Source organism: Nerophis ophidion, linkage group LG21 (assembly GCF_033978795.1).
Source record: "Nerophis ophidion isolate RoL-2023_Sa linkage group LG21, RoL_Noph_v1.0, whole genome shotgun sequence".
NCBI classification, from domain to species: domain Eukaryota; kingdom Metazoa; phylum Chordata; class Actinopteri; order Syngnathiformes; family Syngnathidae; genus Nerophis; species Nerophis ophidion.
The window spans coordinates 38,899,931-38,921,024 of NC_084631.1; the positions used below are offsets into that span (position 1 = coordinate 38,899,931).

At 41.4% G+C, this 21,094-nt stretch overlaps 1 protein-coding gene and 1 long non-coding RNA gene across 2 annotated transcripts in view; one reads left to right on the forward strand and one right to left on the reverse strand.

Moving 5' to 3' along the window:
- The window catches only part of LOC133540086 (uncharacterized), a 250,771-nt gene that overhangs the window by 39,900 nt on the left and 189,777 nt on the right, over positions 1-21,094 (forward strand). The gene's annotated exons all lie outside the window — the stretch shown is intronic.
- calcr (calcitonin receptor) overlaps positions 1-21,094 on the reverse strand; it is a 205,479-nt gene that overhangs the window by 9,763 nt on the left and 174,622 nt on the right. Inside the window, exons 18-21 of the mRNA XM_061882575.1 lie at positions 11,904-11,964; positions 11,771-11,837; positions 11,419-11,637; positions 3,193-3,234 (exon numbers count right to left, since the gene is read on the reverse strand). Of these exons, the coding sequence (XP_061738559.1) occupies positions 3,193-3,234; positions 11,419-11,637; positions 11,771-11,837; positions 11,904-11,964 (389 nt within the window). The remainder of the gene's footprint in view (positions 1-3,192; positions 3,235-11,418; positions 11,638-11,770; positions 11,838-11,903; positions 11,965-21,094) is intronic.

Consider the following 21,094-nt stretch of genomic DNA (forward strand, 5'->3'; position numbering starts at 1 on the left):
GCCTTGCAGTCGTGTGCGTGTTGCCGTGGAAGCCACACACAACATGATGCTGGATTGACAAGCATATCGTGTGTGATGTAGAAGGCGGCAAAGACAATGGCTTCATAGCACGCCCTAATACTTATTATCTGGGTGACTGCCGGCAGTCATTCAAGAGAATAATAGCGTCTCTTATTGTCTTCTTCGTTTTATAACACAGGTCTTAAATGGCTCTTTGAATGGCAAAGGATACCGATCCCAGAACCATGTATATAAAATATTTCCGGATGGTTCAACCGCCACCCGCCCAAATCTAATTAAAATCTATTTTCTCGTCATCCGCGGATGAGACCGCAAACGGTGCATCTCTACTAGTTACACATTTTCAGTAGAGCCATAATAAATTCATAAAAGAAACAAACATCAAGAATGTTTTTTGTGAGCAAGAAGTATGTGCTCCAATCACTACATCACAAAAAAATAAGAGTTGTAGAAATGATTGGAAACTCTAGACAGTATGTTCTTTACAAGTGTATGTACACTTTTGACCGTGACTGTATGAACTAAAAAAAACCTACATGGTGTAATTATAAGAAAAACAACTAAGGCAAAAGTCCTTGCTGAACAAAGACTGCATGACCACGGCGCCATGGAGGACATCATGCAGGTTGTACAGTCTGGCCTTGAAAGGAGACCGAGGGCACAGAAGCCCATGTTCTGATTACGCTACCCAATTGGTCATTAGGTGTGACAGCGTGTTGGATCGTTCGCTTTCACCATTGACCTTTTGGACATGCATGTCTCACAACCGTGCTGGTGTTGTGTGTGTTTGTGTTGTGTTGTGTTTGTGTGGCAGATCCTGACCTTGTTGCAAAGAGAGCTCTGATTGGCTCATGCTGAGTATTCAAATGTGCTCTATTTTGCCTACTATCATAAGCACTGTTAAACATTCATTTGCATTTTTTATACCAGGGGTCCCCAACCTTTTTGAAGCCAAGAGCTACTTCTTGGGAACTGATTAATGTGAAGGGCTACCAGTTTGATACACACTTAAATATATTGCCAGAAATAGCCAATTTGCTCAATTTACATATATAAAAAATGGGTATTTCTGTCTGTCATTCTGTCGTACATTTTTTTCCTTTTATGGAAAGTTTTTTGTAGAGAATAAATGATGAAAAAAACACTTAATTGAAATGTTTAAAAGAGGAAAAAACACGAAAAAAATGAAAATTAAATTTTGAAACATAGTTCATCTTCAATTTCGACTCTTTAACATTCAAAATTCAACCGAAAAAAAATGAAGAGAAAAACTAGCTAATTTGAATCTTTTTGAAAAATATTAAAAAAACACATCATTTGTAATTTTTCCTGATTAAGATTAATTTTAGAATTTTGATGACATGTTTTAAATAGGTTAAAATCCAATCTGCACTTTGTTAGAATATATAACAAATTGGACCAAGCTATATTTCTAACAAAGACAAATCATTATTTCTTCTAGATTTTCCCGAACAAAAATTTTAAAAGAAATTCAAAAGATTTTGAAATAAGATTTCAATTAGATTTTACAGATTTTTTAGATTTGCCAGAATTTTTTTTATTTATTTTAATCATAATAAGTTTGAAGACATATTTCACAAATATTCTTCGTCGAAAAAACAGAAGCTAAAATGAAGAATAACATTTAAATGTATTTATTATTCTTTACAATAAAAAAAAAAAATACTCGAACATTGATTTAAATTGTCAGGAAAGAAGAGGAAGGAATTTAAAAGGTAAAAAGGTATATGTGTTTAAAAATCCTAAAATCGTTTTTAAGGTTGTATTTTTTTTCTCTAAAATTGTCTTTCTGAAAGTTACAAGAAGCAGAGTAAAAAAAAAATATATGAATTTATTTAAACAAGTGAAGTTCAAGTCTTTAAAATATTTTCTTGGATTTTCAAATTCTATTTGAGTTTTGTCTCTCTTAGAATTAAAAATGTCACGCAAAGCGAGACCAGCTTGCTAGGAAATAAATACAATTTTAAAAAATTGAGACAGCTCACTGGTAAGTGCTGCTATTTGAGCTATTTTTAGAACAGGCCAGCGGGCGACTAATCTGGTCCTTACGGGCACCGCGTTGTTGACCCCTGCATTATACCTTTTTCCTTCAAAGTAGGGCTGGGCGATATTGCCTTTTTTTTAATACCGCGATATTTTTAGGCCATATTGCGATATTTTGCCTTAGCCTTGAATGAACACATGATGCATATAATCACACTAGTATGATGATTCTATGTGTCTACATTCAAACATTCTTATTATCTTTGTAAACGCAGGAAATATGTGCCCGGACACACGAAAACTTTGAATATGACCAATGTATGATCCTGTAACTACTTGGTATCAGATCGATACCTAAATGTGTGGTATCATCCAAACTAATGTAAAGTATCAAAGAAGAGAAGAATAAGTGATTATTACATTTTAACAGAAGTGTAGATAGAACATGTTGAAACAGAAAGTAAGCAGATGTTAACAGTAAATGAACAAGTGGTTTAATAAGACATTTTTACAGTTTGTCCCTCAAAATAATAGGTTAAAAAATGACACAATATATTACTGCATATGTCAGCAGACTAATTAGAAGTCTTTCTTTGTTTACTTACTACTAAAAGACAAGTTGTCTAGTATGTTCACTATTTTATTTAAGGACTAAATTGCAATAATAAAAATATTTCATGTACCCTAAGATTGTTTTTGTTAAAATAAAGCTAATGCCATTTTTGTAATGAATATCGAAATACATTTTGGTCACGATAACAACATATAGGTATTGTCATTAAGTGGCGTTTTTTTTTTTTAATAGTTTAAAAAGTGCAGACAAATTCAACTCAGTATTCATAATATGAGTTTAAATCCCATAAACTTCACTTAAATATGATCTTAAATGTGTCCATTTTTGTGCACTTCGCTTTTGTTTGTTGTTGTTGTACAGTCTTAAAAAAAACAGACTAATAATACAAATTATCCTCCATTTTTTGTCAGATGTCCATGACTATCACTATGGACTCACCATCGGTCCTTAAGGATCTGCCTTCGGTTTTGTCTCAAACATATTTTGACAACTAATCCTATTTTTTTTTTTATGTATTTGGATGAATAGTGTTACTTTCTTAATGGAACTTGTGTATGCTTTGCCTTATAAATGAATGAATGAATAACACTCACCTCTCCATTGAAGAAGCAGAATATGGTCGCTACCAGTAAACCCTTGAGAAACAATAAAAATAAAAAAATCTGTTATTTTTAGGTAAATATTCACAGCGCTTTTCTTTTTCCGCGTTGGAGTAAATTGCTCTCAGGATTCTTCAGAAAATTACCCCTTAATGACAACATGATTTTTTTTTTAATATTGCTAATGAATTAAAAAAAAATATATATATATATATACATATATCATACATATGTAAGTATCTATCCATCCATTTCTACCGCTTATTCCCTTTGGGGTCGCGGTGGCCGCTGATTCCTATCTCAGCTACAATCGGGCGGAAGGCGTCGTACACCCTGGACAAGTCGCACTCTTGCCACAAACTTGGCACACCAATCTTTGGGTAGTTTCGCCCATTCCCATTTGCAGCACCTGTCTAACATCAGGTTGGATGGGTTGTGTTGGTTTTCATCCAGGATGTCTCTGTACATTGCTGCATTCATCTTTCCCTCCATCCTAGTTCCTGCCGTTGAAAACCATCCCCACAGCATGATGCTTCACTGTCGGGATGTTATTGGCCTGGTTTCCTCCAAACATGACGCCTGACATTCACACCAAACAATGCAGTTTTTGTCTCATCAGACCAGAGAATTTAGTTTCTCATGGTCCGAGAGTCTTTTAGGTGCATTTTGGCAAACTTTTTTACTAAGAAGGTTTTTGCCATCGTATTTGTCCTTACTCCTTTTTATGCACTTTACAAGAAACACATTGGCGGCAAACTCCGTAGCATGCTAACCTGTGTGCGCTAACTTTCTGAGACTATTATTTTGTTAGCGCAGGCAGGATGAAGCGGCGCTTTTACTGTGAAGACAGGAAATGTGCGGTCGGTCTGTAGAGTTTTGACAGCAGGTACGGTTGAAATAAAAAGTGTTTCTCGCCTTCCTGTCGGTCGTTTTTTCTTAATGATGATCTGGCAGCAGCCCGCGTCATCTCACAAGACCCGCGGGTGCTGTGGATGTCAATAAAGTGACCAAATTGACGTCTTGGTGAAGGTTTTTAGGTCTATTTTTTTATGCCTGGCTGGCATTCAACCTAATGGCCACCCCTGTTATAACACATCAAAAAGTGAAGAGCTGTGAATACTTTCCGGATGTATTGTACATGTGGTTACTACAATACTTTCAAGATCAATTTCACATTTTTCGAACACCACCTCATTGCTTTGAATTGCGATTACATCAATAATATTTCATTTAAAGAGAAATGATGCTTGAAACCAAATGAAAGCAACATGCCAGCAAACATAAACAACCTTTCAACTTCAAGAATTCATAATAATGTACTATCTAAAGACGTACATTATATTGGCAAAAGTATTTGGCCACTGTGGAGAATGCATATATTTTTAAGATTTATTTTTCTTTATTCATAGTCATGTTTAAAGCAGCTAATATTGTCCCATGTGTACACTTTGTTCTTGTATCTTATGTCTGCAAGTAAACTCTGTGCTTTACTTTATCTGGATTAGTACAAAGAGGCTGTATTCCTTTCTGGGCCGGGTGGGGGCTGTTTTTGTATTTAACAAGTTGTCTCTTGGGGATAGGCCCCTCCCACCTCCAAAGACATGCACTTGGGGATAGGTTGATTGGCAACACTAAATTGGCCCTAGTGTGTGAATGTGAGTGTGAATGTTGTCTGTCTATCTGTGATGAGGTGGCGACTTGTCCAGGGTGTACCCCGCCTTCCGCCCGATTGTAGCTGAGATAGGCGCCAGCGCCCCCCGCGACCCCAAAAAGGGAATAAGCGGTAGAAAATGGATGGAAGTTGTCTCTTCCCGGTTGGCTCTCAGACCGCTTTTAGATGCCGCTATTAACGGACTGTAGGACTGGTCTCCTACAGCTTTAGTAAAACTTGATAATATTCCTATTCTGTCTTGATGGTCCTTCTTACTCTGCATATATGTCATCTGAAAGAATTTGGGATTGACCAGTGATGTATATTCCCTGAGAGGAGGACTGGTCAGACGCAACACCACCCATCCAAATGATGAGAATCAGGTGTCCTAATCGCTTAGCCCGGCCACAGGTGTATAAAATCAAGCAGTTGGGCATGGAGACTGTTTCTACAAACATTTGTGAAAGAATGGGCCGTGGAACTGTCACCTGTGCAACAAATCCAGTCGTAGAATTTCCTCGCTCCTAAATATTCCAATGTCAACTGTCTGCTTTATTAAAGGAAAATCGAAGAGTTTGGGAACAACTCAGCCACCAAGTGGTAGGCCAAGTAAACTGACAGAGGGGGTTCAGCGGATGCTGAAGCGCATAGTGCAAAGACTTTCTGCACAGTCAGTTGCTACAGAGCTGGGTTTGGAGGTTGCCAGGAGAACGCTACATTTTGGACTGCATTGTGCCGAGTGTGAAATTTGGTGGAGGAGGAATTATGGTGTGGGGTTGTTTTTCAGGAGTTTGGTTTGCCCCCTTAGTTCTGGTGAAAATAACTTAGAATGCTCCCGGATACCAAAACATTTAGGACAATTCCGTGCTCCCAACCTTGTGTGAACAGTTGGGAGCGGGCTCCTAAATTTTCCCAAAGTCAACTGTGGGCTTTATTATAAGAAAAGTGAAGATTTTGGGAACAACAGCAACTCAGCCACCAAGTGGTAGGCCACGTAAATTGACAGAGAGGGGTCAGCGTATAGTGCAAAGACTTTCTGCACAGTCAGTTGATACAGTGCTCCAAACTTCACGTGACCTTCAACTTAGCCCACGTGCAGTACGCAGAGAGTTTCCTGGAATGGGTTTCCATGGCTGTGCGGCTGCATCCAAGCCATACATCACCAAGTCCAATGCAAAGCGTGGGATGCAGTGGTGTAAAGCACGTCATCACTGGACTCTAGAGCAGTGGAGACTCCTTCTCTGGCGACATTTGGCAATCTGATGGACCAGTCTGGGTTTGAAGATTGCCAGGAGAACGCTACATTTCGGACTGCATTGTGCCGAGTGTGAAATTAGGTGGTGGAGGAATTATGGTGTGGGGTTGTTTTTCCAGGAGTTGGACTTGGCCCCTTCCAGTGAAAGGAACTTTGAATGCGCCGGGATACCAAACCATTTTGGAGAATTCCAGGCTCCCAAACTTGTGGGAACAGTTTGGAGCGGGGTCCTAAATATCCCAAAGTTTGGGAACAACAGCAACTCAGCCCCCAAGTGGTAGGCCACGCAAACTGACAGAGAGGGGTCAGCGCATAGTGCAAAGACTTTCTGCACAGTCAGTTGCTACAGAGCTCCAAACTTCACGTGACCTTCCACTTAGCCCACGTGCAGTACGCAGAGAGCTTCATGGAATGGGTTTGCATGGCCGGGCAGCTGCATCTAAGCCATACATCACCAAGTCCAATCCAAAGTGTGAGATGCAGTGGTGTAAAGCACGTCGCCACTGGACTCTAAAGCAGTTGAGACTCCTGTGAAGACATTTGGTAATCTGATGGACCAGTCTGGGTTTGGAGTTTGCCAGGAAAACGATACATTTCGGAGTGTGAAATTTGATGGAGGAGGAATTATGATATGGGGTTGTTTTTCAGGAGTTGGGCTTGGCTTCTTAGTTCCAGTGAAAGGAACTTTGAATGCTCCAGGATACCAAAACATTTTGGACAATTCCCGGCTCCCAACCTTGTGGGAACAGTTTGGAGTGGGACCCTTCCTCTTCCAGCATGACTGTGCACAAGTGCACGAAGTAAGGTCCATAAAGACATGGATGACAGAGTCTGGTGTGGATGAACTTGACTGGCCTGCACAGAGTCCTGACTTGAACCCGATGGAACGCAATTGGGATGAATTAGAACAGAGACTGAGAGCCGGGCCTTCTCCACCAACACCATCAATGCACCTTTTTGGAATAATGGTGGAAATTTGCTTTAAACACACTCTGCAACCTTGTGGACAGCCTTCCCAGAAGAGTTGAAGCTGTAATAGCTGCAAAAGGTCATATTGAAGCCTATGTGTTAGGAATGGGATGGCACTTCAAGTTCATGTGTGAGTCAGGGCAGGTGACCAAATATCAATCCAGCCATCCATTTTCTACCGCTTATTCCATTAAGGGGCCAAATACTTTTGGCAATATAGTGTAAGGAGAATCTCTCTTTTTCCGTGTCATTAAGCCAGGGGTGTCCAAACTTTTTCCACTGAGGGCCACACACTGAAAAATCAAAGCAAGCGGGGGCAATTTGGATGTTTTTATTTCAAAAACTAATACAATATATGTGTAAAAATATACATTTAGGCCTCCACTCAGGCTAGATCCCAAGGATTTTGGTCAAAAAAATATTTAAAATGTGTCATTATTTTGTATTATTGTTATTCAAGGTTAAAATGTATCCGTCAATATAACGTTTTTAAAGATTTAAGCTGTATGCCCTTTTTTTGTCAAAGAAAACCCTGTTTTGTTATGGAAAAAAAACACAAAATATGCAATAGTTTTCCCAAAAAGAATTTTAAAGTGGAATATTTGAGACTATAGAATAATTAGAGCCTTCAAAATGTCAACACATAACACCATTGATTTCAATTTATTATTATTTTTTAGCAATTACACACAAAAAAAAATTGCACTAAAATTAATGGGGATCCAAAAGGGTCCTAGTCATTAAAAATAAAAAAACACATTTTTTTTTTACTCTTTACTTTAAACACAGTCGTCTTGAGATCGACTTCAGATCCATCTGTCAATTATAACTTTTATTGTTGTTTATGTTTTTTGTTTGTTCTTATAAGCCCCTTCTTTAGAAAAAAACAACTTTGTTTTTTATATGTCAAACAAAAAATACCGTATTTCCTTGAATAGCCGCCGGGGCGCTAATTCATTTAAAACCTCTTCTCACTCCTGCGCTTATTCAAAGCATGCGGTAAAAGTAAGCGGGCGCTAATCATTTTAAAACCTCTTCTCACTTACCAAAGGCATGCAGTAAAAATTTGAGTGTGATGTAAGCTTGGACCTTGAATCCTACTGAATAGCTTTTAATCTTCTTCCCTTTATGCGATTTCAAATTACAGGTATTGAAAAAATTGAGTGTGATAAAGAAAAAAAAAAATCTTAAAGAATTATTCTGCGCTCGCGGTCCGGTGGTTGGGTTCTACTGCTCTACAAAATGTCATTGCGCTGACTTTTGAACCGTGCTGTCTGCGTGCCTGCTGGGCGCATGCATTTCGCTGCTTCTTGTACGAGATTGCAATGCATACTTGGTCAACAGCCATACCTTTTACACTGATGGTTGTGTTTTAAACAACTTTAAAACTCTTACTAATATGCGTCACACTCTGTGAACCCACACCAAACACATTTCTGGAGAGCATTGGCTCTGTGGCACATTATAAACGCAGCATAGGGATTACCCATAATGCCGTGTATCTGTGACTCTTGGATATATTATACACGCGCCCCCAACCCTGCCCACTTCAACCTACGCACAGAGGGGGGTGGCGCGTGTATAATATATCCAAGAGTTACGGATACACGGCATTATGGGTAATCCCTATGCTGTGTTTGTAATGTGCCACAGAGCCAATGCTCCCCAGAAATGTATTTGGTGTGGGTTCACAGAGTGTGGCGCATATTAGTAAGAGTGTTAAAATTGTTTTATATTACAACCATTAGTGTGATCTGAATGGCTGTGGAACAAGAGCCCTGGTTTACACACATTAAAGGCAAAAAGAACCTCCTCCGCCATTTTGAAAATGCAGGTCGGCGAATCATGAGTCAGTCAGTAACAGCTGTGTGTCAGTTCGCGACAGACACAAGCCCTCAGCACCCAATGAACGACGCACACAAGTGACTGAACGAGATCCTCGATGTGACGTCATCCTCCGCGACACATTTACTTCTCTGTGTCAGTACGTTCGCGAACGTGATTCACGGGATTCACGTCGCGACACAGTCAGTTCCCTGCGTCAGTACGTTGGCGAACGTGAATCACGTGATTCACGTTGAGACACAATTATCTGTGTCAGTACGTTCGCAAACGTGATTCACGTTGAGAATCAGAATTTCATGCCAGCAACAGGTGACAAAGTAGTTGAGAAAGTTGGCAATAAATACTGATAAAGTTGAGGAATGCTCATAAAACACTTATTTGGAACATCCCACAGGTGTGCAGGCTAATTGGGAACAGGTGGGTGCCATGATTGGGTATAAAAACAGCTTCCCAAAAAATGCTCAGTCTTTCACAAACAAGGATTGGGCAAAGGTAACCACTTTGTAAGCAAATTGTCAAACAGTTTTAGAACATTTCTCAACGAGCTATTGCAAGGAATTTAGGGATTTTACCATCTACGGTCTGTAAAAATCATCAAAAGGTTTAGAGAATCTGGAGAAATTACTGCACGTAAACAATATTACAGACCTTTGATCCCTCAGGCGGTGCTGCATCAAAAAACAACATCAGTGTGTAAAGGATATCACCACATGAGCTCAGGAACACTTCATAAAACCACTATCAGTGACTACAGTTGGTCGCTACATCTGTAAGTTCAAGTTAAAACTCTACTATGCAAAGCAAAACCCATTTATCAACAACACCCAGAAACGCTGCCGGCTTTGCTGTGCCTGAGCTCATCTAAGATGGAGTGATGAAAAGTGTTCTGTGGTCTGACGAGTCCATATTTCAAATTATATTTGGAAACTGTGGACGTGGTGTTCTCCGGAACAAAGAGGAAAATAACCATTCAGATTTTTTTAGGGGCAAAGTTCAAAAGGCAGCATCTGTGATGGTATGGGGGTGCATTAGTGCCCAAGGCATGGGTAACTTACTTATTGTGAAGGCACCATTAATGCTGAATGGTCCATACAGGTTTTGGAGCAACATATGTGGTCATCCAAGCAACGTTATCATGGACGCCGCTGTTTATTTCAGCAAGACAATGCCAAGCCACATGTTACAACAGCGTGGCTTTGTAGTAAAAGAGTGCGGGTACTTTCCTGGCCTGCAGTCCAGACCTGTCTCCCATGGAAAATGTGTGGCGCATTAGGAAGCGTAAAATACGACAGCGGAGACCCCGAACTGTTGAACGACTGAAGCTCTACATAAAACAAGAATGGGAAATAATTCCACTTTCAAAGCTTCAACAATTAGTTTCCTCAGTTCCCAAACGTTTATTGATTGTTGTTAAAAGAAAAAGTGGTGTAACACAGTGGTGAACATGCCCTTTCCCAACTACTTTGGCACGTTTTGCAGCCATGAAATTCTAAGTTAATTATTATTTGCAACAAAAAAATAAAGTTTATGAGTTTGAACATCAAATATGTTGTCTTTGTAGCATATTCAACTGAATATGGGTTGAAAGGGAATTGCACATCATTGTATTCTGTTTATATTTACATCTAACACAATCTCCCAACTCATATGGAAACAGGTTTTTGTAGATCAGGTTTTGTTTAGTTATGTCCTGTTAGTTTTGGACTCCTTTAGTTCCTGTTTGTGACACCTGTGTTGGCTTTGGTTGCCATGGTTCCTAATTATGTTCCCCTGTAAATCATTGTATTCCATTGTAATCACGTGATTCACGTTGAGACACAGTTCTCTGTGTCAATACGTTCGCGAACGTGATTCACGTGATTCACCTCGCGACACAGTCAGTTCCCTGCATCAGTACGTAGGCGAACGTGAATCACGTGATTCACGTTGAGACAGTTCTCTGTGTCGGTAAGTTTGCGAACGTGATTCACGGGATTCATGTCGCGACAGTCAGTTCCCTGCATCAATACGTTCGCGAACGTGAATCACGTGATTCAAGTTGAGACACAGTTCTCTGTGTCAGTACGTTGGCGAACGTGAATCACGTGATTAACGCCAGTTCCACTCATACCGGCATGGTCGCGGCGGAGCTCAACTGAACTGAGAAAGGAACGAATCAGTTCATGAAGTGATTCGGTTCAGTACGTTCACTCAAAAGATTCGTTCGTTCGAACGACACAACACTACTGCATGGCAGCTTTGTGTTATTAGAGTAAACATTGCAACATTTTCTTGTCACATTACACCTGTTTGCTCTTTTATACCGCTTTTTCTCTTTATTATATTTTTAATCGTATTTTTAGAATGTGCTTAGGGCCATTAAAAAAATTACCCGCGGGTCGCACTTTGGACACCCCTGCATTAAGCACTTAAGTGGCCGTTTTGTAGAGGGAGTCGTGCAACACTCATCAGTCGTCAGATGGGTTGTCAGGCAGTCACCGGGAAGGTGTGAGTAAATCACCTGGTAGTGCATGAGTATGTGCATGATGTACTCGTAGACCTCCCCCGCCAGCCTGTTCTCCGGCCTCCAGGGGAAAATAACAAACTGTATCCCCAGCAGGGGCACCAGGATGAGGGTGGCCCTCACGGCCTTCATGTACATGTTGGACTCCGCGCGGTGCGTGTCCCTCAGCTTGGTGACCAGCACTCTGATGATGTTGAGCAGGAAGAAGAGGTTCACCTGCAGGAGAAAGCTGCTTTGAGGACCGCTGTCAAAAACATGCAAATGAGGTGTCGTTTCATCAGAAGCACGCCTGCGCTTCCCTGACATTGCGCTGCGACGGCGGGATATAAATAGACGGAAGAAGACTCACGAGCAGCGCCGCCACTATCGGGCCGTGGACCGCGTACAGCAGGTGGGTTTCCACGCTCATCCAGCAGCTAGGAGAGGAGGCAAACGTCAGCAATCGTACGGAAGCCATTCTGTTGTCTGACGACGCTACTCACTTGTCATCGAAGAAGGTTTTCCTCGCCACGGCGTGGATGGAGGCCGGCACCAGAGGAAAACCTTGAGTGGGGGGAAAACATAATACAGTCCTGGTCAAAAGTCTACGTACACTTGTAAAGAACATCATCATTTCTACAAATCTTATTTTCTGGTGATAGAGTGATTGGAGCACATACTTAAAGGCCTGCAGACATGAGATGTTCTTATTCAAACGGGGATAGCAGGTCCATTCTATGTGTCATACTTGATCATTTCGCCATATTGCCATATTTGTGCTGAAAGGATTTAGTAAAGAACATCCACGATAAAGTTTGCAACTTTTGGTCGCTAATAAAAAAGCCTTGCCTGTACCGGAAGTAGCAGACGATGTGCGCGTGACATCACGGGTTGTGGAGCTCCTCACATCTGAACATTGTTTACAATCATCAATCAATCAATCAATGTTTATTTATATAGCCCCAAATCACAAATGTCTCAAAGGACTGCACAAATCATTACGACTACAACATCCTCGGAAGAACCCACAAAAGGGCAAGGAAAACTCACACCCAGTGGGCAGGGAGAATTCACATCCAGTGGGACGCCAGTGACAATGCTGACTATGAGAAACCTTGGAGAGGACCTCAGATGTGGGCAACCCCCCCCCCCCTCTAGGGGACCGAAAGCAATGGATGTCGAGCGGGTCTAACATGATACTGTGAAAGTTCAATCCATAGTGGCTCCAACACAGCCGTGAGAGTTCAGTTCAAAGCGGATCCAAGACAGCAGCGAGAGTCCCGTCCACAGGAAACCATCTCAAGCGGATCAGCAGCGTAGAGATGTCCCCAACCGATACAGGCGAGCGGTCCATCATGGGTCTCGACTCTGGACAGCCAGTACTTCATCCATGGTCATCGGACCGGACCCCCTCCACAAGGGAGGGGGGGGACATAGGAGAAAGAAAAGAAGCGACAGATCAACTGGTCTAAGAAGGAGGTCTATTTAAAGGCTAGAGTATACAGATGAGTTTTAAGGTGAGACTTAAATGCTTCTACTGAGGTAGCATCTCGAACTGTTACCGGGAGGGCATTCCAGAGTACTGGAGCCCAAACGGAAAACGCTCTATAGCCCGCAGACTTTTTTTGGGCTCTAGGAATCACTAATAAGCCGGAGTCTTTTGAACGCAGATTTCTTGCCGGGACATATGGTACAATACAATCGGCAAGATAGGGAGCGAGGGCGATTCGGACAGAGAAAGCGACGATTTCCCCGTTAATTTGGGCGGCATGGCGTAGTGCAGGGGTAGGGAACCTATGGCTCTAGAGCCAGATGTGGCTCTTTTGATGACCGCATCTGGCTCTCGGATAAATCTGAGCTGACATTGCTTAACAGGATAAGTAATGAATAATTCCACTTGTAATCACAGTGTTAAAAATAACATTCAAAATATAAAACATTCTCATGCATTTTTATGTTCAAGAAGTTGCGTTAATGGTAAGAAGTAATTTATTTATTATTGGTTAGTGTTGGGCTTGCCCTCCTGGGGGTTCTTCAGACCACCAAACACCGACATCAGAGCCTGTATTAGGGTAAAATATTGTTTTTTTTTCAATTAGTCTCTGTTGCTTTCCAGCAATTGTCTTTTTCTCTTTCGTCCTCACTCGCGCTCTGGCTCCAGCCCCAACCCCGTCCCTCCTCCTGGCTGCTGCTTATAACAGAGCGACAGGTGATTAGATTAAAAGGCCCAGGTGGGCCGTCTACGCACCTGTCGCTGATTTAGAGGCCCGTCCTGGCACACGCCAGTTCACTGCAGGCCCACAGGCCACGCCCCCTCAACAGTTAGCTTCGGAATAACAATGTTATTACAAAGAATAAGAGACCTATTATACTCTAGAAATGTTGGTCTTACTTAAAAATGCACACGTTTAGTTGTGTTCAGTGTTAAAAAAAATATTATATGGCTCTTAGAGAATTACATTTTAAAATATTTGGCTTCTTGGCTCTCTCAGCCAAAAAGGTTCCCGAACCCTGGTGTAGTGGGTAGAGCGGCCGGCCAGAAACCTGAGGGTTGCAGGTTCGCTTCCCACCTATTGACATCCAAAAAATCGCTGCCGTTGTGTCCTTGGGCAGGACACTTCACCCTTTGCCCCCGGTGCAGCTCACACTTGTGAATGAATGATGAATGAATGATAGGTGGTGGTCGGGGGGGCCGTAGGCGCAAACTGGCAGTCACGCTTCCGTCAGTCTACTGATGTAGCTTACCACCACCAGGTGTAAATGAATGTTGAGTCCCACTTCTCTGTGAGTGCTTTGAGTGTCTAGAAAAGTGAGATATAAATCTAAGTTATTTGGATGAGGAAAGTGACAGTGAAGGACTAGAAAGAAAGAAAAAAGACTAGGGCAGTGGGAGCGATTCAGATGTTATTAGACACATTTACTCGGATAATTCTGAAAAATCCCTTATCTGCTTATTGTGTTACTAGTGTTTTAGTGAGATTATACTGTCGTACTTGGAAGTCGGAGGGGTGTGGTGACCGCCAGTGTCTCTGAGGGAAGCCACGCAGCTGCCTATTTGACAGGTGCACGAGGAACGACCCAAGCTCCGCTCTTGTCTACGGTAAGAGACGACTTACTACCATAATTTTCTCACCGAAACCTGCCGGTTGACGTGGTCGGGAACCATGTCCGTTTGACCGCTCTGTTCCATAGTAACGCTTCCACTTCGGGAATGTAAACAAGGAAACACCGGCTGTGTTTGTGTGGCTAAAGGCAGCCGCAATACACCGCTTCCCACCTGCATCTTTCTTCTTTGACGTCTCCATTATTAATTGAACAAATTGCTAAAGATTCAGCAACACAGATGTCCAGAATACTGTGTAATTATGCGTTTAAAGCAGACCACTTATAGCTGGGATCGGGCTGGAAAAAAATGTCCGCTTCAACCCGAGGCGTCATCATTCTGACGTTTTCAACAGGATACTTGGTGCGAAATTTAAAATTGCAATTTAGTAAACTAAAGCGGCCGTATTGGCATGTGTTGCAATGTTAATATTTCATCATTGATGTATAAACTATCAGACTGCGTGGTGGCTTTCAGTAGGCCTTTAAGATGCGACTTTAAGGTTTTACTACTATGGTATAAAATACTACACGGTCTAGCTCCAGCCTATCTTGCCGATTGTATTGTACCATATGTCCGGGCAAGAAATCTGCATTTATTAGTGATTCCCAGAGCCCAAAAAAAGTCTGCGGGCTATAGAGCGTTTTCTATTGGGGCTCCAGTACTCTGGAATGTTCTAACAGTAACAGTTAGAAATACTACCTCAGTAAAAGCATTTAAAGGCCTACTGAAACCCACTACTAGCCACCACACAGTCTGATAGTTTATATATCAATGATGAAATATTAACATTGCATCACATGCCAATACGGCCGCTTTAGTTTACTAAATTGCAATTTTAAATTTCGCGCCGAAATATCCTACTGAAACGTCTCGCTATGATGATGTGTGGGCGTGATGTCACGCATTGTAGAGGACATCTTGTTCTATGAGTCTTCTTTTTTCATCGCATAATTCCACAGTATTCTGGACCTCTGTGTTGCTGAATCTTTTGCAATTTGTTCAATGAACAATGGAGACATCAAAGAAGAAAGCTGTAGGTGGGAAGCGGTGTATTGCGGCCGCCTTTAGCAACACAAACACAGCCGGTGTTTCCTTGTTTACATTCCCGAAAGATGACGGTGAAGCTTTACTATGGAACAGAGCGGTCAAGCGAACATGGTTGGATTGGACCACACACACAAAGTACAGTGTTTTATGCAGCGATCATTTCGAAAGATCGTGTTTCGAAGAGGTATCGCCACCACCCGTCGACTGGTGCTGAAGAAAGGTGCGGGGCCGACCTTCAGGTTGACCATATAATCTCACTAAAACACTAGTAACACAATAAGAAGATAAGGGATTTTCCAGAATTATCCTCGTAAATTTGTCTAATAACATCTGAATCGCTCCCACTGTATAGTCTTTTTTTTTTTCTCTAGTCCTTCGGCGGGCCAGCTCTAATGATAAATTGATATTTCCTCAAGGGCCAGATTAAATTACACGGCGGGCCAGAGTTTGACACCCATGCTTTAATGAATGAGTAGGACCCTTTTGGATCATTGTGTTTTATGTTTAAGTGTCATTGCACAAAAAATAATAGTGAACTAAAATCAATAATGTTGTGAGTTGACTTTTTTCCGGCTCCAATGATTGTATAATCTCAAACATTCTACTTAAATATTTTATTGGGTGAAAATTTTGCATATTTTCAATAAAAAACATGGTTTTCTTTGACTAAAAATCCCTTACCTGCAATAAGCAGGTAAGGGATTTACCAGAATTGTCCTAGTAAATTTGTCTAATAACATCTGAATCGCTCCCACTTTTTTTTTTCTGTAGTCCTTCACTCTCACTTTCCTCATCCACCAAGCTTTCATCCTCGCTCAAATTAATGGGGAAATCGTCGCTTTCTCGGTCCGAATCGCTCTCGCTGCTGGTGGCCATGATTGTAAACAATGTTCAGATGTGAGGAGCTCCACAACCCGTGATGTCACGCGCACATTGTCTGCTACTTCCGGTACAGGCAAGCCTTTTTTATTAGCGACCAAAGGTTCCAAACTTTATCGTGGATGTTCTCTACTAAATCCTTTCAGCAAAAATATGGCAATATGGCGAAATGATCAAGTATGACACATAGAATGGACCTGCTATCCCCGTTTAAATAAGAAAATCTCATTTCAGTTGGACTTTAAGTCCCATCTTAAAACTCATTTTTTATACTCTAGCCTTTAAATGTACCCCCTTTCAGACCAGTTGATCTGCCTTTTCTTTTCTGCTCTGTCCCCCTCTCCTTTGTGGAGGGTGGGGGGGGGGGGCACTAGAGTACAGCCCAATAACGTCTCTCCTCATTGAGCAAAATGTAACTCTGTCTCTGCATGATTCCTTGCTTCTTGTCTGTTTAATAGATGTCACCAGTGTTTGAACCTGACACTAACTCTTGACCAAATTGGTTCATTTTTGTTTCATCCTGTTTGGCCACAATACCCAGCAATATGTTTGGATGAGTAAAGGAGAGACCTTTAATCCCAGGAACACCATACCTACTGTCAAACATGGTGGTGGTATTATTTTGCTCTGGGCCTGTTTTGCTGCCAATGGAACTGGTGCTTTACAGAGAGTAAATGGGACAATGAAAAAGGAGGATTACCTACCCAAAGTCCTGACAAAAACGTCTGGACAATGCCGAAGAAATTATTCCTACAGTTGTGGTCAAAAGTGTACATACACTTGTAAAGAACATCATGTCATGGCTGTGTTGAGTTTCCAATCCTTTTTACAACTTGTATTTTTTTGTGATGGAGTGATAGGGAGCACATGTTGCTAACAAAAAACGTTCATTAAAGTTTGCTTCTTTTATGAATTTATTATGTCTCTACTGAAAATGTGTAACTAGAGTACAGCCCAATAACGTCTCTTCTTATTGAGCGAAATGTAACTCTGTCTCTGCATGATTCCTTGCTTCTTGTCTGTTTAATAGATGTCACCAGTGTTTGAACCTGACACTACCTCTTTACAAAATTGCTGCAGTTCAGCTAAATGTGTTGGTTTTCTGACGTGGACTTGTTTCTTCAGCATTGTCCACACGTTTAAATCAGGACTTTGGAATGGCCGTTCTAAAACCTTCATTCTAGCCTGGTTTAGCCATTCTTTTACCACTTTTGAGGTGGGTTTGGGGTCATTGTCCTGTTGGAACATACAACTGCGCCCAAGACTCAACATCCAGGCTGATAACTTTAGTTTGTCCTGAAGAATTTGGAGAATTTGTCCCATTTACTCTCTGTAAAGCACCAGTTCCATCGGCAGCAAAACAGGCCCAGAGCATAATACTACCACCACCATGTTTGACGGTAGGTATGGTGTTCCTGGGATTATAGCCTCACCTTTTCCCTACCAAACATATCGCTGGGTATTGTGGCCAAACAGCTCCATTTTTGTTTCATCCGACCACAGAACTTTCCTCCAGAAGGTCTTATCTTTGTCCATGTGATGTGACCTCCAAATTGTTCAGGACAAGCTAAAATCATCTGCCTGGAGGTTGGGTCTTGGGCGCAGTTGGGTGTTCCATCAGGACAATGACCCCAAACACACGTCAAAAGTGGTAAAGGAATGGCTAAATCAGGCTAGAATGAAGGTTTTAGAACGGCCTTTCCAAAGTCCTGACTTAAACGTGTAGACAATGCTGAAGAAACAAGTTCACGTCAGAAAACCGACACATTTAGCTGAACCGCACCAATTTTGTCGAGAGTTAGTGTCAGGTTCAAACACTGGTGACAGCTATTAAACAGACAAGCAGCAAGGAATCATGCAGAGACAGAGTTACATTTCGCTCAATAAGAAGAGACGTTATTGGGCTGTACTCTAGTTACACATTTTCAGTAGAGCCATAATAAATTCATAAAAGAAGCAAACTTCATGAATGTTTTTTGTCACCAACAAGTATGTGCTCCAATCACTACATCACAAAAAATAAGGGTTGTAGAAATGATTGGAAACCCAACACAGCCATGACGTATTCTTGACCACCACTGTACATCATCCATGCAAAATGAAGCAGAAATACTTTTCTTACTTTTTGACACGTGCAGGAACGATGATTCCTGTGTTCAGTGGAACATTTTCAATCTCATTCTATTTTTAAACACGGACAACACTCCCTCTATAAAAAAACCATTCACAGCCAGAAGATGGATTTTTCCCCCCTCATTCCAGTAAATGACAGTGCGAGTCTCTTTCTTGGCCAGCTGCTTATCAGTTTAAAAGGTTACGTTGGTAGTTTTGGATTAGAAAGAGGCCGTGCTGATGTTCAACACCAATGACCCACATTCTCTAGTCAAACAATTTACAATCTGACCAAAAAAAAAAAACTAGTTGCCCTCAAAAGGTAGGAGCTTGAGGACAGCCAGCACAAAATAGTTCAAAGTAAATCATTGTAGTTTTTATTTGATTGAACATTTTTAACTATGAATTAAAATCCCTGAAACATTCTGAGCACTTTGTCCAAGTAGTCTGGTAGTAACAAATAAGCAGTTTGTGTGTGTGTGTGTGTGTGTGTGTGTGTGTGTGTTTAATAGTGTGTTTGTGTGTGTGGATAAATGTGTACAAACCCTGTTTCCATATGAGTTGGGAAATTGTGTTAGATGTAAATATAAACAGAATGCAATGATTTGCAAATCATTTTCAACCCATATTCAGTTGAATATGCTACAAAGACAACATATTTGATGTTCAAACTCATAAACTTTTTTTTTTTTTGGCAAATAATAATTAACTTAGAATTTCATGGCTGCAACACATGCCAAAGTAGTTGGGAAAGGGCATGTTCACCACTGTGTTACATCACCTTTTCTTTTAACAACACTCAATAAACGTTTGGGAACTGAGGAAACTAATGGTTGAAGCTTTGAAAGTGGAATTCTTTCCCATTCTTGTTTTATGTAGAGCTTCAGTCGCTCAACAGCCCGGGGTTGTCACATTTGCGGCGCATCTTGATGTGCGAAGTTGTCACCTCTTGGTTGCACGATACCAGACAGGCAGGATTGCAGGTACAACTTAATTTAATATACAAAAATAAAAAGAACACTGACAAAAAGGCAAAATAAAGCGCGTGCCTACGCAATGAAGCTAACGCTAAGCTTAGCAGGATACAAAAAGTCCAAACAGTGACGCACCGAGGGCACGCAAAGCTAAGACGGGACTTAGCACAAATAAAGTAGAGAAAATCAGAGAAACCAGCGTGACTGTTGCATTAGCAAACAATGAGCCAAGACCGAACAAAGGAAACAGGTGGGCTTGAATACAGAAACAATAATCAGAACACAGGTGCGCTTGGCGCCAGAGCAGGTGAACCAAATGAGGAAACCATGGTGACGATTCTAAACAAGGAAATACATAACTGAAGGGATCGGCAGATTCCAAGCATGATCAAAAACGTAACAGGCGAAACAATAAACGATCCGAGTAGCGGATCGTGACAGGGGTCTCCGCGGTCGTATTTTACACTTCATAATGCGCCACACATTTACGATGGGAGACAGGTTTGGATTGCAGGCGGGCCAGGAAAGTACCCGCACTCTTATTTTACGAAGCCATGCTGTTGTAACACGTGCTGAAATAAGCAGGGGCGTCCATGAAAAAAGACTGTGCTTAGATGGCAGCATATGTTGTTCCAAAAGCTGTATGTACCTTTCAGCATTAATGGTGCCTTCACAGATGTGTAAGTTACCCATGCCTTGGGCACTAATACTCCCCCATACCATCACAGATGCTGGCTTTTCAACTTTGCGTCGATAACAGTCTGGATGGTTCGCTTCCCCTTTGGTCTGGATGACACGATATTGAATATTTTCAAAAACAATTTGAAATGTGGACTCGTCAGACCACAGCAAACTTTTCCACTTTGCATCAGTCCATCTTAGATGATCTCGGGCCCAGAGAAGCTGTCGGAGTTTCTGGATGTTGTTGATAAATGGCTTTCGCTTTGCATCGTAGAGCTTTAACTTGCACTTACAGATGTAGCGACCAACTGTATTTAGTGACAGTGGTTTTCTGAAGTGTTCCTGAGCCCATGTGGTGATATCCTTTTGAGATTGATTTTGGTTTTTGATACAGTGCCGTCTGAGGGATGGAAGGTCACGGTCATTCAATGTTGGTTTCTGGCCATGCCGCTTACGTGGAGTGATTTCTCCAGATTCTCTGAACCTTTTGATGATATTATGGAGCGTAGATGTTGAAATCCCTAAATGTCTTGCAATTGCACTTTGAGAAACGTTGTTCTTAAACTGTTTGACTATTTGCTCATGCAGTTGTGGACAAAGGGGTGTACCTCGCCCCATCCTTTCTTGTGAAAGACTTTTGAGCAGTTTTTGGGAAGCTGTTTTTATACCCAATCATGGCACCCACCTGTTCCCAATTAGCCTGCACACCTGTGGGATGTTCCAAATAAGTGTTTGATGAGCATTTCTCAACTTTATCAGTATTTATTGCCACCTTTCCCAACTTCTTTGTCAGGTGTTGCTGGCATCAAATTCTAAAGTTAATGATTATTTGCAAAAAAAAAAAAAGTTAATCAGTTTGAACATCAAATATGTTGTCTTTGTAGGGCATTCAACT